This window comes from Schistocerca gregaria, chromosome 10, assembly GCF_023897955.1.
Source record: "Schistocerca gregaria isolate iqSchGreg1 chromosome 10, iqSchGreg1.2, whole genome shotgun sequence".
NCBI classification, from domain to species: Eukaryota; Metazoa; Arthropoda; class Insecta; order Orthoptera; family Acrididae; genus Schistocerca; species Schistocerca gregaria.
This window is the reverse complement of record NC_064929.1, coordinates 121,642,747-121,658,548: the sequence shown is the minus strand read 5'-3', so window position 1 is coordinate 121,658,548 and position 15,802 is coordinate 121,642,747. Positions and strand designations below refer to the sequence as shown.

General features: G+C 46.9%; 1 protein-coding gene across 1 annotated transcript in view; it reads right to left on the bottom strand.

The window, feature by feature from the left end:
- Positions 1-15,802, bottom strand: part of LOC126293608 (uncharacterized) — a 182,317-nt gene that overhangs the window by 111,786 nt on the left and 54,729 nt on the right. Inside the window, exon 2 of the mRNA XM_049986892.1 lies at positions 8,836-9,121. Within this exon, the coding sequence (XP_049842849.1) occupies positions 8,836-9,105 (270 nt within the window). The 5' untranslated portion in view covers positions 9,106-9,121. The remainder of the gene's footprint in view (positions 1-8,835; positions 9,122-15,802) is intronic.

Genomic DNA, 15,802 nt, shown 5'->3' with positions numbered 1-15,802 from the left:
TCCGAAATGAAGCGCCTTAAATCGCTCGACCACAGTGGCCGGCTGAACCCAGTGTGTTGTCCTCGATTGTGAGTGTTCATCATAAACAATGGTATTGTAATGGAGTGCCCCAGGGAAGTGTGACGGAACACTGTTGTTTTCTATATGCGGGTGATTTGGCTTAGATCGTGGGCAGCATTCTGGTGTTGTTTGCCCCGTGGTCACGTTTGGTTCCGAACTGAAGCGCCTGGAACAGCTCAACACAGTGGTCGGCTGAACCCAGTATGTTGTCCTTGAATGCAAGTGTTCATCATAAACAATGGTATCGTAACGGAGTGCCCCGGGGAAGTGTGACAGGACCACTATTGTTCTCTATATGCAGGTGATTTGGCTTAAGATCGTGGGCAGCATTCTGGTGTTGTTTGCCGCGTGCTCATGTGTGGTTCCGATCTGAAGCGGCTTGAACAGCTCGACACAGTGGCCGGCTGAACCCAGTATGTTGTCTTCCAATGCGAGTGTTCATCGTAAACAATGATATTGTAATGGAATACCCGAGGGAAGTTTGACAGGAACACTATTGATCTCTATATGCGGGTGAATTGGCATAGATCGTGGGCAGCATACTGGTGTTGTTTGCCGCATGGTCACGTGCGGTTCCGAACTGAAGTGGCTTGAACAGCTCAACACAGTGGCCGGCTGAACACAGTATCTTGTCCTCGAATGCGAATGTTCATCATAAACAATGGTACTGTAATGGAGTGCCCCGGGGAAGTGTGACAGGACCACTATTATTCTCTATATACGGGGGATTTGGCTTAGATCGTGGGCAGCATTCTGGTGTTGTTTGCCGCGTGGTCACGCGTGATTCCGAACTGAAGCGCCTTGAACAGCTCGACACAGTGGCCAGCTGAACCCAGTATGTTGTCCTCGAATGCAAGTGTTCATCGTAAACAATGGTATCGTAATGGAGTGCCCAGAGAAGTGTGAAAGGACCACTATTGTTCTCTATATGCGGGTGATTTGGCATAGATCGTGGGCAGCATTCTGGTGTTGTTTGCCGCGTGGTCACATGTGGTTCCGAACTGAAGCGGCTTGAACAGCTCGACACAGTGGCCGGCTGAACCCAGTATGTTGTCCTCGAATGCAAGTGTTCATCGTAAACAATGGTATCGTAACGGATTGCCCCGGGGAAGTGTGACAGGACCACTATTGTTCTCTATATATGGGTGATTTGGCTTAGATAATGGGCAGCATTCTGGTGTTGTTTGCCGTGTGGTCACGTGTGATTCCGAACTGATGCGCCTTGAACCACTCGACACAGTGGCCGGCTGAAGCCAGTATGTTGTCCTCGAATGCAAGTGTTCATCATAAACAACGGTATCGTAATGGAGTGCCCGGGGGAAGTGTGACAGGACCACTATTGTTCTCTATATGCGGGTGATTTGGCTTAGATCGTGGGCAGCATTGTGGTGATGTTTGCCGCATGGTCACGTGTGGTTCCGAACTGAAGTGGCTTGAACAGCTCGATACAGTGGGCGGCTGAACACAGTATGTTGTCTTCGAATGCGAGTGTTCATCGTAAACAATGGTATTGAAATGGAGTGCCCCGGGGAAGTGTGAGAGGACCACTATTGTTCTCTATATACGGGTGATTTGGCTTGGATCGTGGGCAGCATTCTGGAGTTGTTTGGCACGTGGTCACGTGTGGTTCCGAACTGAACCGCCTTGAACAGCTCGACACAGTGGCTGGCTATACCCAGTATGTTGTCCTCGAATGTGAGTGTTCATCGTAAACATTGGTATTGTAAAGGAGTGCCCCAGGGAAGTGTGACAGGACCACTATTGTTCTCTATATGCGGGTGATTTGGCTTAGATCGTCTGCAGCATTCTGGTGTTGTTTGCCGCGTTGTCACTCGTGGTTCCAAACTGAAGCACCTTGAACAGCTCGACACAATGGCCGGTTGAACCCAGTATGTTGTCCTCGAATGCGAGTGTTCATCGTAAATAATGGTATTGTAATGGAGTGCCCCAGGGAAGTGTGACAGGAACACTATTGTTCTCTATATATGGGTGATTTGGCTTAGATCGTGGGCAGCATTCTGGTGTTGTTTGCCGCATGGTCACGTGTGGTTCCGAACTGAAGCGCCTTAAATCGCTCGACCACAGTGGCCGGCTGAACCCAGTGTGTTGTCCTCGATTGTGAGTGTTCATCATAAACAAAGGTATTGTAATGGAGTGCCCCAGGGAAGTGTGACGGAACACTGTTGTTCTCTATATACGGGTGATTTGGCGCTGATCATGGGCAGCATTCTGGTGTTCTTTGCCGTGTGGTCACGTGTGGTTTCGAACTGAAGCACCTTGAACAGCTTGACACAGTGGCCGGCTGATCCCAGTATGTTGTCCTCGAATGCGAGTGTTCATCATAAAAAATGGTATCGTAATGGAGTGCCCCAGAGAAGTGTGACAGGAACATTATTGTTCTCTATATGCGGGTGATTTGGCTTAGACCGTGGGCAGCATTCTGGTGTTGTTTGCCGCGTGGGTACGTTTGGTTCCGAACTGAAGCGCCTGGAACAGCTTAACACAGTGGTCGGCTGAACCCAGTATGTTGTCCTTGAATGCAAGTGTTCATCATAAACAATGGTATCGTAACGGAGTGCCCCGGGGAAGTGTGACAGGACCACTATTGTTCTCTAAATGCGGGTGATTTGGCTTAAGATCGTGGGCAGCATTCTGGTGTTGTTAGCCGCGTGCTAATGTGTGGTTCCGATCTGAAGCGGCTTGAACAGCTCGACACAGTGGCCGGCTGAACCCAGTATGTTGTCTTCCAATGCGAGTGTTCATCGTAAACAATGGTATTGTAATGGAATGCCGAGGGAAGTTTGACAGGAACACTATTGTTCTCTATATGCAGGTGAATTGGCATAGATCGTGGGCAGCATTCTGGTGTTGTTTGCCGCATGGTCACGTGCGGTTGCGAACTGAAGTGGCTTGAACAGCTCGACACAGTGGCCGGCTGAACACAGTATGTTGTCCTCGAATGCGAATGTTCATCGTATACAATGGTACTGTAATGGAGTGCCCCGGGGAAGTGTGACAGGATCACTATTGTTCTCTATATACGGGTGATTTGGCTTAGATCGTGGGCAGCATTATGGTGTTGTTTGCCGCGTGGTCACGCGTGATTCCGAACTGAAGCGCCTTGAACAGCTCGACACAGTGGCCAGCTGAACCCAGTATGTTGTCCTCGAATGCGCGTGTTCATCGTAAACAATGGTATTGTAATGGAGTGCCCCAGGGAAGTGTGACGGAACACTATTGTTCTCTATATACGGTCGATTTGGCGCAGATCGTGGGCAGCATTCTGGTGTTGTTTGCCGTGTGGCCACGTGTGGTTCCGAACTGAAGCGGCTTGAACAGCTCGACACAGTGGCCGGCTGAACCCAGTATGTTGTCCTCGAATGCAAGTGTTCATCGTAAACAATGGTATCGTAACGGATTGCCCCGGGGAAGTGTGACAGGACCACTATTGTTCTCTATATATGGGTGATTTGGCTTAGATAATGGGCAGCATTCTGGTGTTGTTTGCCGTGTGGTCACGTGTGATTCCGAACTGATGCGCCTTGAACCACTCGACACAGTGGCCGGCTGAAGCCAGTATGTTGTCCTCGAATGCAAGTGTTCATCATAAACAACGGTATCGTAATGGAGTGCCCGGGGGAAGTGTGACAGGACCACTATTGTTCTCTATATGCGGGTGATTTGGCTTAGATCGTGGGCAGCATTGTGGTGATGTTTGCCGCATGGTCACGTGTGGTTCCGAACTGAAGTGGCTTGAACAGCTCGATACAGTGGGCGGCTGAACACAGTATGTTGTCTTCGAATGCGAGTGTTCATCGTAAACAATGGTATTGAAATGGAGTGCCCCGGGGAAGTGTGAGAGGACCACTATTGTTCTCTATATACGGGTGATTTGGCTTGGATCGTGGGCAGCATTCTGGAGTTGTTTGGCACGTGGTCACGTGTGGTTCCGAACTGAACCGCCTTGAACAGCTCGACACAGTGGCTGGCTATACCCAGTATGTTGTCCTCGAATGTGAGTGTTCATCGTAAACATTGGTATTGTAAAGGAGTGCCCCAGGGAAGTGTGACAGGACCACTATTGTTCTCTATATGCGGGTGATTTGGCTTAGATCGTCTGCAGCATTCTGGTGTTGTTTGCCGCGTTGTCACTCGTGGTTCCAAACTGAAGCACCTTGAACAGCTCGACACAATGGCCGGTTGAACCCAGTATGTTGTCCTCGAATGCGAGTGTTCATCGTAAATAATGGTATTGTAATGGAGTGCCCCAGGGAAGTGTGACAGGAACACTATTGTTCTCTATATATGGGTGATTTGGCTTAGATCGTGGGCAGCATTCTGGTGTTGTTTGCCGCATGGTCACGTGTGGTTCCGAACTGAAGCGCCTTAAATCGCTCGACCACAGTGGCCGGCTGAACCCAGTGTGTTGTCCTCGATTGTGAGTGTTCATCATAAACAAAGGTATTGTAATGGAGTGCCCCAGGGAAGTGTGACGGAACACTGTTGTTCTCTATATACGGGTGATTTGGCGCTGATCATGGGCAGCATTCTGGTGTTCTTTGCCGTGTGGTCACGTGTGGTTTCGAACTGAAGCACCTTGAACAGCTTGACACAGTGGCCGGCTGATCCCAGTATGTTGTCCTCGAATGCGAGTGTTCATCATAAAAAATGGTATCGTAATGGAGTGCCCCAGAGAAGTGTGACAGGAACATTATTGTTCTCTATATGCGGGTGATTTGGCTTAGACCGTGGGCAGCATTCTGGTGTTGTTTGCCGCGTGGGTACGTTTGGTTCCGAACTGAAGCGCCTGGAACAGCTTAACACAGTGGTCGGCTGAACCCAGTATGTTGTCCTTGAATGCAAGTGTTCATCATAAACAATGGTATCGTAACGGAGTGCCCCGGGGAACTGTGACAGGACCACTATTGTTCTCTAAATGCGGGTGATTTGGCTTAAGATCGTGGGCAGCATTCTGGTGTTGTTAGCCGCGTGCTAATGTGTGGTTCCGATCTGAAGCGGCTTGAACAGCTCGACACAGTGGCCGGCTGAACCCAGTATGTTGTCTTCCAATGCGAGTGTTCATCGTAAACAATGGTATTGTAATGGAATGCCGAGGGAAGTTTGACAGGAACACTATTGTTCTCTATATGCAGGTGAATTGGCATAGATCGTGGGCAGCATTCTGGTGTTGTTTGCCGCATGGTCACGTGCGGTTGCGAACTGAAGTGGCTTGAACAGCTCGACACAGTGGCCGGCTGAACACAGTATGTTGTCCTCGAATGCGAATGTTCATCGTATACAATGGTACTGTAATGGAGTGCCCCGGGGAAGTGTGACAGGACCACTATTGTTCTCTATATATGGGTGATTTGGCTTAGATCGTGGGCAGCATTATGGTGTTGTTTGCCGCGTGGTCACGCGTGATTCCGAACTGAAGCGCCTTGAACAGCTCGACACAGTGGCCAGCTGAACCCAGTATGTTGTCCTCGAATGCGCGTGTTCATCGTAAACAATGGTATTGTAATGGAGTGCCCCAGGGAAGTGTGACGGAACACTATTGTTCTCTATATACGGTCGATTTGGCGCAGATCGTGGGCAGCATTCTGGTGTTGTTTGCCGTGTGGCCACGTGTGGTTCCGAACTGAAGCACCTTGAACAGCTCGACCCAGTGGCCGGTTGATCCCAGTATGTTGTCCTCGAATGCGCGTGTTCATCGTAAACAATGGTATTGTAATGGAGTGCCCCAGGGAAGTGTGACAGGAACACTATTGTTCTCTATATGCGGGTGATTTGGCTTAGATCGTGGGCAGCATTCTGGTGTTGTTTGCCGCATGGTCACGTGTGGTTCTGAACTGAAGCTCCTTAAATCGCTCGACCACAGTCGCCGACTGAACCCAGTGTGTTGTCCTCGAATGTGAGTGTTCATCGTAAACAATGGTATTGTAATGGAGTGCCCCAGGGAAGTGACAGGAACACTATTGTTCTCTATATGCGGGTGATTTGGCTTAGATCGTGGGCAGCATTCTGGTGTTGTTTGCCGCGTGGTCACGTGTGGTTCCGAAATGAAGCGGCTTGAACAGCTCGACACAGTGGCCGGCTGAACCCAGTATGTTGTCTTCGAGTGCGAGTGTTCATCGTAAACAATGGTATTGTGATGGAGTGCCCCAAGGAATTTTGACAGGAACACTATTGTTCTCTATATGCGGGTGATTTGGCTTAGATCGTGGGCAGCATTCTGGTGTTGTTTGCCGCGTGGTCAGGTGTGGTTCCGAACTGAAGCGCCTTGAACAGCTCGACACAGTGGCCGGTTGAACCCATTATGTTGTCCTCGAATGCGAGTGTTCATCGTAAACAATGGTATTGTAATGAAGTGCCACGGGGAAGTGTGACAGGACCACTATTGTTCTCTATATACGGGTGATTTGGCTTAGATCGTGAGCAGCAATCTCGTGTTGTTTGCCGCGTGGTCACGTGTGGTTCCAAATGTAGCACCTTGAACAGCTCGACACTGTGGCCGGTTGAACCCAGTATGTTGTCCTCGAATGCGAGTGTTCATCGTAAACAATGGTATTGTAATGGAATGCCCCAGGGAAGTGCGACAGGAACACTATTGTTCTCTATATACGGGTGATTTGGCTTAGATCGTGGGCAGCATTCTGGTGTTGTTTGGCGCGTGGTCATGCGTGATTACTAACTGAAGCGCCTTGAACAGCTTGACACAGTGGCCGGCTGAACCCAGTATGTTTTCCTCGAATGCAAGTGTTTATCGTAAAAATGGTATCGTAATGGAGTGCCCCGGGGGAGTGTGACAGGACCACTATTGTTCTGTATATGCTGATGATTTGGCTTAGATTGTGAGCAGCATTCTGGTGTTGTTTGCCGCGTGGTCACGTGTGGTTCCAAACTGAACCGCCTTGAACAGCTCGACACAGTAGCTGGCTGAACCCAGTATGTTGTCCTCGAATGCGAGTGTTCATCTTAAACAATGATATTGTAATGGAGTTCCCCAGGGAAGTGTGACAGGAACACTATTGTTGTCTATATGCGGGTGATTTGGCTTAGATCGTGGGCAGCATTCTGATGTTGTTTGCCGCATGGTCACGTGTGGTTCCGAACTGAAGCGCCTTAAATCGCTCGACCACAGTGGCCGACTGAACCCAGTGTGTTGTCCTCGAATGTGAGTGTTCATCGTAAACAATGGTATTGTAATGGAGTGCCCCAGGGAAGTGTGAAAGGACCACTATTGTTCTTTATATGCGGGTGATTTGGCTTAGATCGTGGGCAGCATTCTCGTGTTGTTTGCCGCGTGGTCACATGTGGTTCCGAACTGAAGCACCTTGAACAGCTCGACACAGTAGCTGGCTGAACCCAGTGTGTTGTCCTCAAATGCAAGTGTTCATCGTAAACAATGGTATCGTAATGGAGTGCCCCAGGGAAGTGTGAAAGGACCACTATTGTTGTCTATATGCTGGTGATTTGGCTTAGATCGTGGGCAGCATTCTGGTGTTGTTTGCCGCGTGGTCACGTGTTCCGAACTGAAGCGCGTTGAACAGCTCGACACAGCGGCCGGTTGAAACCAGTATGTTGTCCTTGAATGCGAGTGTTCATCGTAAACAATGGTATTGTAATGGAGTGCCCCAGGGAAGTGTGACAGGAACACTATTGTTCTCTATACATGGGTGATTTGGCTTAGATCGTGGGCAGCATTCTGGTGTTGTTTGGCCCTTGGTCACACGTGATTCTGAACTGAAGCACCTTGAACAGCTCGACACAGTGGCCGGCTGATTCCAGTATGTTTGCCTCGAATGCAAGTGTTCATCGTAAAAATGGTATAATAATGGAGTGCCCCGGGGAAGTGTGACAGGACCACTATTGTTCTCTACATACGGGTGATTTGGCTTAGATCGTGGGCAGCATTCTGGTGTTGTTTGCCGAGTGGTCACGCGTGGTTCCAAACTCAAGCGCCTTGAACAGCTCGACACAGTGGCTGGCTGAACCCAGTACGTTATCCTCGAATGCAAGTGTTCATCATAAACAATGGTATCGTAATGGAGTGCCCCGGGGAAGTGTGACAGGACCACTATTGTTCTCTATATACAGGTGATTTGGCTTAGATCGTGGGCAGCATTCTGGTGTTGTTTGCCGTGTGGTCACGTGTGGTTCCGATCTGAAGCGCCTTGAACAGCTCCACACAGTGGCCGGCTGAACCCAGTATGTTGTCCTCGAATGCGAGTGTTCATCGTAAACAATGGTATCGTAATGGAGTGCCCCTGGGAAGTGTGACAGGACCACTATTGTTCTCTATATGCGGGTGATTTGGCTTTGATCGTGGGCAGCAGTCTGGGGTTGTTTGCCGATGATGCCTAGGTGTACTGTCAGGTGCCGAAGTTGTGTGACTGTAGGAAGGTACAACACGACTTAGGCCAAATATCAAATTTGTGTTGTGAAAGGCAGCTAATCGTAAACGTGTAAAAATTAGTTCCGTTGAACATTTATGGGACATAATGGAGGGGTCATTTCGTGCACAAAATCCTACACCGCCAACACTTTCGTAATTGTGGTCGGCTATAGAGGCAGCAAGGCACAGTATTTCTGCAAAGGACTTCAGACCACTTGTTGAGTGCATGCCATGAGTTGCTCCAGTATGCCGGATCAAAAGAAGGTCCGACACGGTATTACGAGTGACCTCAGGGTGTAGTCGATGCTTGAGCGCTAATGTAGAGCTAAATGTTGAGTTTTTGGTGATTGCAAGAGAGTAAACAGTGCATGCAATACCGGCTCACGAATTCGTTGATGATTTTGTGTGATGATTAGCGGTGGACTGGATGCGGCGTAGGCTGTCGGAGGCAGCTGCGTTTTGGTGACAACCCTCGTCGTCGCGTTGATCGTCCCAGGTGGCTGCGTGGTGATGGGCTGGGAGGCGGGTCTGAGAAAGGCGGGGTATCCGTGGAGCATCTGGACCACTACCGGCTGCGGGGGTGGCGGTGGGGGCGCCGTCTCCCTACAGCAGCAGCAGCAGCAGCAGCAGCAGCCAGACTCGCCCATCTCTCGCCTGAAAATGCTACGATGGCAGAAACGTTTCACACTACTTGCAAAGGTACATGGCGCAAGAACTGCACACTGAGCAACATGAATATTTTATAATTTATCGATTTAAGAGTTATTTACTGGTTGAAATGGCTCTCAGCACTGTGGTACTTAACTCCCGAGGTCATCAGTCCCCTAGAACTTAGAACCACTTAAACCTAACTAACCTAAGGACAATACACACATCCATACCCGAGGCAGGATTCGAACCTGCGACCGTAGCGGTCTCGCGCTTCCAAACTGTAGCTGCTAGATCCGCTCGGCCACCTCGCCCGACAGTTATTTACTCTTGCCCATTTTCCATGAGTGGCCAATTAGTCACTCTGCAGCGATTGTCTTGCGTGATTTTGTAATCTTAACTGTAAAATGGTGGAGTAGTTTGCTATTTGAGATTCAAGTTAATCTATGGAGGGGTAACAGGTCCAGAAGTAAGAGTAGCCTAAAACATAATACACTACTGGCCATTTAAATTGCTACACCACGAAGATGACATGCAACAGACGCGACAGGAAGAAGATGCTGTGATATGCAAACGATTACCATTCCAGTGCGTTCACACAAGGCTGGCACCGGTGGCGACATCTACAACGTGCTGACATGAGTAAAGATTCCAACCGATTTCTCATACACAACAGTTGACCGCCGTTGCCTGGTGAAGCGTTGTTGTGATGCCTCGTGTAAGGAGGAAAAATGCGTACCATCACGTTTAAGACTCTGATAAAGGTCGGATTGTAGCCTATCGCGATTACGGTTTATCGTATCGCGACATTGCTGCTCGAGATCCAATGACTGTTAGCAGAATATGGAATCGGTGGGTTCAGGAGGGTAATACGGAAAGCCGTGCTGGATCCCAGCGGCCTCGCATCACTAGCAGTCGAGGCGACAGGCATCTTATACGCATGGCTGTAACGGATCGTGCAGCCACGTCTCGATCCCTGAGTGAACAGATGGGGCCGTTTGCAAGACAACAACCATCTGCACGAACAGTTCGACAACGTTTGCAGCAGCATGGACTATCAGCTCGGAGACCGTGGCTACGGTTACTCTTGAATCTGCATCACAGACAGGAACGCTTGCGATGGTGTACTCAACGACGTACCTGGGTGCACGAATGGCAAAACGTCATTTTTTCGATGAATCCAGGTTCTGTTTACAGCATCATGATGGTCGCATCCGTGTTTGGCGACATCGCGGTGAACGCACATTGGAAGCGTGTATTCGTCATCGCCATACTCGCGTATCACCCGGCGTGATGGTATGGGATGCCACTGGTTACACGTCTCGGTTAGCGCTTGTTGGTATTGGCGGCACTTTGAACAGTGGACGTTAAATTTCAGATGTGTTACGACCCGTGGCTCTACCCTTCATTCGATCCCTTCGAAACCCTACATTTCAGCAGGATAATGTACAACCGCATGTTGCAGTACCTGTAGAGGCCTTTCTGGATATAGGAAATGCTCTACTGCTGCCCTGGCCAGCGCATTCTTGAGATCTCTCACCACTTCAAAACGTCCCTTAGTCGTTGAACAATCTTATCCCATCACACAGGAGATGGTGGCGCTGTTACATCTTCTGAAAAATCCTTCCAAAGGAAAGCAGAAGTCTGAAGTAAAACGAGATCTTCAGAGAGCACTAGCTTTGAAATAAGCACAAGGTTTCGCAGAGCCTGTCTCTCGAGTGCAGTATCCTATGGCTGTGAAATCGGGACTATGGGCGCTGAGGAAGAGAAGAAACTTAATTCAGACAAGCATGCTCATAATAAAGTGAACTGACATGGTAACAAACGAAGAGGTGCTTAGAAGAGTTGATTAGAAGCAGAGTCTAAGGGAATGTGCAGACTACAACTCATTGGCCATCTCAAGAGACACGAAGGAATCTTGAACACCGCAGTGCAGGGGTTATATTAATGGGAAGGCATTAAAAGGAAGGCTTATGGTACATAGGCAGAGTTACATAGACGTAGGATGTAAGGTCTACGAAGAAATGGAAAAATAACTGGAAAAACGTGACGAGTGGAGATCTACGGTGAATGAATCCTAGGATATATCACTACACAAGAAGAACCAGGTGGAAGTAGCATAGATACGATCTGCGCCAGAAGATTCGTCTTATCGCCAAGTGTCAATTAATTAGCATTTTTATCTATCTACAAAATACAAGGCTTTATCAGCGGAAGTTGAATGATGTACTACCTGTTCCATTACACTGAGTCCATTTCACGACGAAAAATATGGAATTGATAATTGTCTGTACCTCAAGTAACAGGGAAGCATAAGAACCTGGAGAAAGTATCTTAGTATCCGGTAGTACGCACTGCAAATCATTCCGAACCAAAATGGTGCAAAAGAGCTTACTGGGGGAGGTATCAAGGCATTATTACGAGAAGAAGGTGTTTCTAGGAAAACCCACCAGTTGTGTGATAATATATCACTCTGTAAGTAAACATTTGATTACAATAAAGTAAGTACTATTTGATGGAGAAAAAACGATTAACGATGATACAGGAAACCCCTATTTCTGAAAATTCATTTGAAGAAACATTCGAAAACATCTGAACATAGTTGAAGACAGATGGATTATAAATGAATTTCAATAGGATTCAGGATAGTACACTTCAGTACTTATGACAGAAATCCACAAGCAATAAAAATACACTGTTGTTGTTGTTGTTGTTGTGGTCTTCAGTCCTGAGACTGGTTTGATGCAGATCTCCATGCTACTCTATCCTGTGCAAGCTTCTTTATCTTCCAGTACCTACTGCAACCTACATCCTTCTGAATCTGCTTAGTGTATTCATCTCTTGTTCTCCCTCTACGATTTTTACCCTCCACGCTGCCCTCCAATACTAAATTGGTGATCCCTTGATGCCTCAGAACATCTCCTGCCAACCGATCCCTTCTTTTGGTCACGTTGTGCCAAAGCTTCTCTTCTCCCCAATCCTATTCAATACTTCCTCATTCGTTATGTGATCTACCCATGTAATCTTCATCATTCTTCTGTAGCACCACATTTCAAAAGCTTCTATTCTCTTCTTGTCCAAACTATTTATCATCCATGTTTCACTTCCATAGATGGCTACACCCCATACAAATACTTTCAGAAATGACTTCCTGACACTTAAATCTATACTCGATGTTAACAAATTTCTCTTCTTCAGAAACGCTTTCCTTGCCATTGCCAGTCTACACATTAAATCCTCTCTACTTCGACCATCATCAGTTATTTTGCTCCCCAAATAGCAAAACTACTTTACTGCTTTAAGTGTCAAATATCCTAATCTAATTCCCTCAGCATCACCCGACTTAATTCGACTACATTCCATTATCCTCGTTTTGCTTTTGTTGATGTTCGTATTATATCCTCCTTTCACGACACTATCCACTCCATTCAACTGCTCTTCCAAGTCCTTTGCTGTCTCTGACAGAGTTACGATGTCATCGGCGAACCTCAAAGTTTTTATTTCTTCTCCATGGATCTTAATACCTACTCCGAATTTTTCTTTTGTTTCCTTCACTGCTAGCTCAATATACAGATTGAATAACATCGGGGAGAGACTACAACCCTTTCTCACTCCCTTCCCAACCACTGCTTCCCTTTCATGTCCCTCGACTCTTATAACTACCATCTGGCATTAGCCTTTCGCTACCTATATTTTACCCTGCCACCTTCAGAATCTGAAAGAGAGTATTCCAGTCAACATTGTCAAAAGCTATACAAATGCTATAAAACGTAGGTTTGCCCTTCCTTCTAAGATAAGTCGTAGGGTCAGTATTGCCTCACGTGTTCCAACATTTCTACGGAATCCAAGCTGATCTCCTCTGAGGTCAGCTTCTACTAGTTTTTCCATTCGTCTGTAAAGAATTCGCGTTAGTATTTTGCAGCCGTGACTTATTGAACTGATAGTTCGGTAATTTTCACATCTGTCAACACCTGCTTTCTTTGGGATTCGAATTATTATATTCTTCCTTACGTCTGAGGGTATTTCGCCTGTCTCATACATCTTGCTCACCAGATGGTAGAGTTTTGTCAAGACTGGCTCTCCCAAGACAGTCATTAGTTCCAATGGAATGTTGTCAACTCCGGGGGCCTTGTTTCAACTCAGGTCTTTCAGTGGTTTGTCAAACTCTTCACGCACTATCGTATCTCCCATTTCTTCTTCATCTACATCCTCTTCCATTTCCATAATATTGTCCTCAAGTACATCGCCCTTGTATAAACTCTCTATATACTCCTTCCACCTTTCTGCTTTCCCTTCTTTGCCTAGAACTGTGTTTCCATCTGAGCTCTTGATGTTTATACTAGTGGTTCTCTTATCTCGATAGGTCTCTTTAATTTTCCTGTAGGAGAAAAAAAATACACTATGTGACCAAAAGTATCCGAACACCCCCTCCCCCCCAAAAAAATACTTTTTTATATTAGGTTCATTATGCTGCCACCTACCGCCAGGTACTCCATATCGGCGACCTCAGTAGTCGCTAGATATCGTGAGAGAGCAGAATGGGGAAGCGTGAAGGGACACGTGCAGCACAAAAGCCTACAGGTCGGTCTCGTCTGTTGACTGACAGAGACCACCGGCAGTTGAAGAGGGTCGTAATGGGTAATATGCAGACATCTAGCTAGACAGTCACACAGGAATTCCAAACTGCACCAGGATCCACTGCATGTACTATGACAGTTAGGCGGGAGGTGAGAAAACTTGGATTTCAGGGTCGAGCGGCTGCTCATAAGCCACACATCACGCCGGTAAATGCCAAACGACGACTCGCTTGGTGTAGGGAGCGTAAACGTTGGACGATTGAACGGTATGGAAAAACGTTGTGTGGAGTGACGAATCACGGTACGCAATGTGGCCATCCAATGGCAGGGTGTGGGTATGAGGAAGGCAATTTGAACATCTACCAGCGTGTGTAGTGACAACAGTAAAATTCGGAGGCGGTGGTGTTATGGTGTAGTCGTGTCCTTTCATAGAGGGGACTTGCTGCCCACGTTGCTTTTCGTGGCACTATCACAGCAAAGGCCTACACTGACGTTTTAAACACCTTCTTGCTTCCCACTGTTGAAGAGCAATTCGGGGATGGTGATTGCATCTTTCATCACGATCAAGCACCTATTCGTAATGCACGGCCTGTGGCGGAGTGGTTACACGACAATAACGTCCCTGTAATGGACTGACCTGCACAGAGTCCTGACCTGTATCCTAGAGCACACTTCTGGGATGTTTTGGAACACCGACTTCGTGCCAGGCCTCACCGACCGACATCGATACCTCTCCTCAGTGCAGGACTCTGAGAAGAATGAGGTGGCAGTCCAGAAGGAACCTTCCAGCACCTGATTGAAGGTGTTCTTGCTAGAGTGGCATCTGTCATCAAGGTTGGACCAACACCAAATTAAATTTTGCAAAAACAGACATAATGTCTTATGGGATAACAGCAATCAGTGATTTTATAATGTTACTTAAAAACCGTCTTGATTGTAATTTTTTTTATTCATATGACCGTTTCGGTTCATTCAGAACCATCTTCAGATCTGATATCTCAGTTACAGGAGTAACCCGTCCAAATCCAGCAATTTTCACATGCTACGTCACATAAACGGGTTACTCCTGTAACTGAAATATCAGATCTGAAGATGTTTCTGAATGAACCGAAACCGGTCATATGAATTAAAAAAAATTTGCAATCAAGACGGTTTTTAAGTAACCATGTTAAATTCCAGCATTACCGATAGGGGGCGATACAAACTGTAAGCCAAATTCAGCCAGGTGTCCGGATACTTTTGATGGCATAGTGTACCACTATAGACGAAGAACCAGGAGTAAGAAGCATAGATACGAACTGCGCAACGAATTTGTTGACAAGTGTCAATTAATTGGCATTTTTCTCTATATAGAAAATACAAGACTTTATCACAAGTCGTTATATAACGTACTGCCTGTTGCACCGACGGAAAATTTTTACAATATGCGCGAAGAGATAAACATAAAATCTGTGGAACGCATAATTTCCCGTTTGTCCGGTAACAAGAAAGACTGAAACCTGGAAAAAGTTTCTAAGTACCCGATATGAACGAATACCATACTTGGCAAGCAAATGAGTTCCCATCCAACGTGGTACAAAAACTTTACTGGGGGTGTATCAAGGGGTTATTACTAGAAGCAGATGAATCTAGGAGAACCCGACAATTGTATGGTAATATTTCACTTATGTACGTAAACATTCGATTACAATGAAATCAGTATTGTAAGGTCGAGACAGAACCGATGATACAAGTGTGGGATAAGAACACTACAGTACCACTCCCATTACTGAAAGGGCATTCGAAGAAATATTCGAAAACGTCTGCAGACAGTTCAAGACGGGTATATTATGAACGAATTTTTACAGGAATCACAACAATACGCTTCAGTACTAATGACAAAAATCCACAAGCAATAAAAATACCTCTCTCGAACAGTGCAATGCAAGAAGTAGTGAGTGATGGGTTTTTGATGGATTACAGCTTTAACTGGAAAACTGTAAGGATGCCAATGAACTTTAAATTCTAGAGCTCTCTTTTGTGTACGGGCTCTACATCGAGGAGAATCGAAAGGAAAAGTGTGACGTCATACACATGAGTGCGGAAAGGAACTCTTTAAGTTTCGATTACACGATAAATG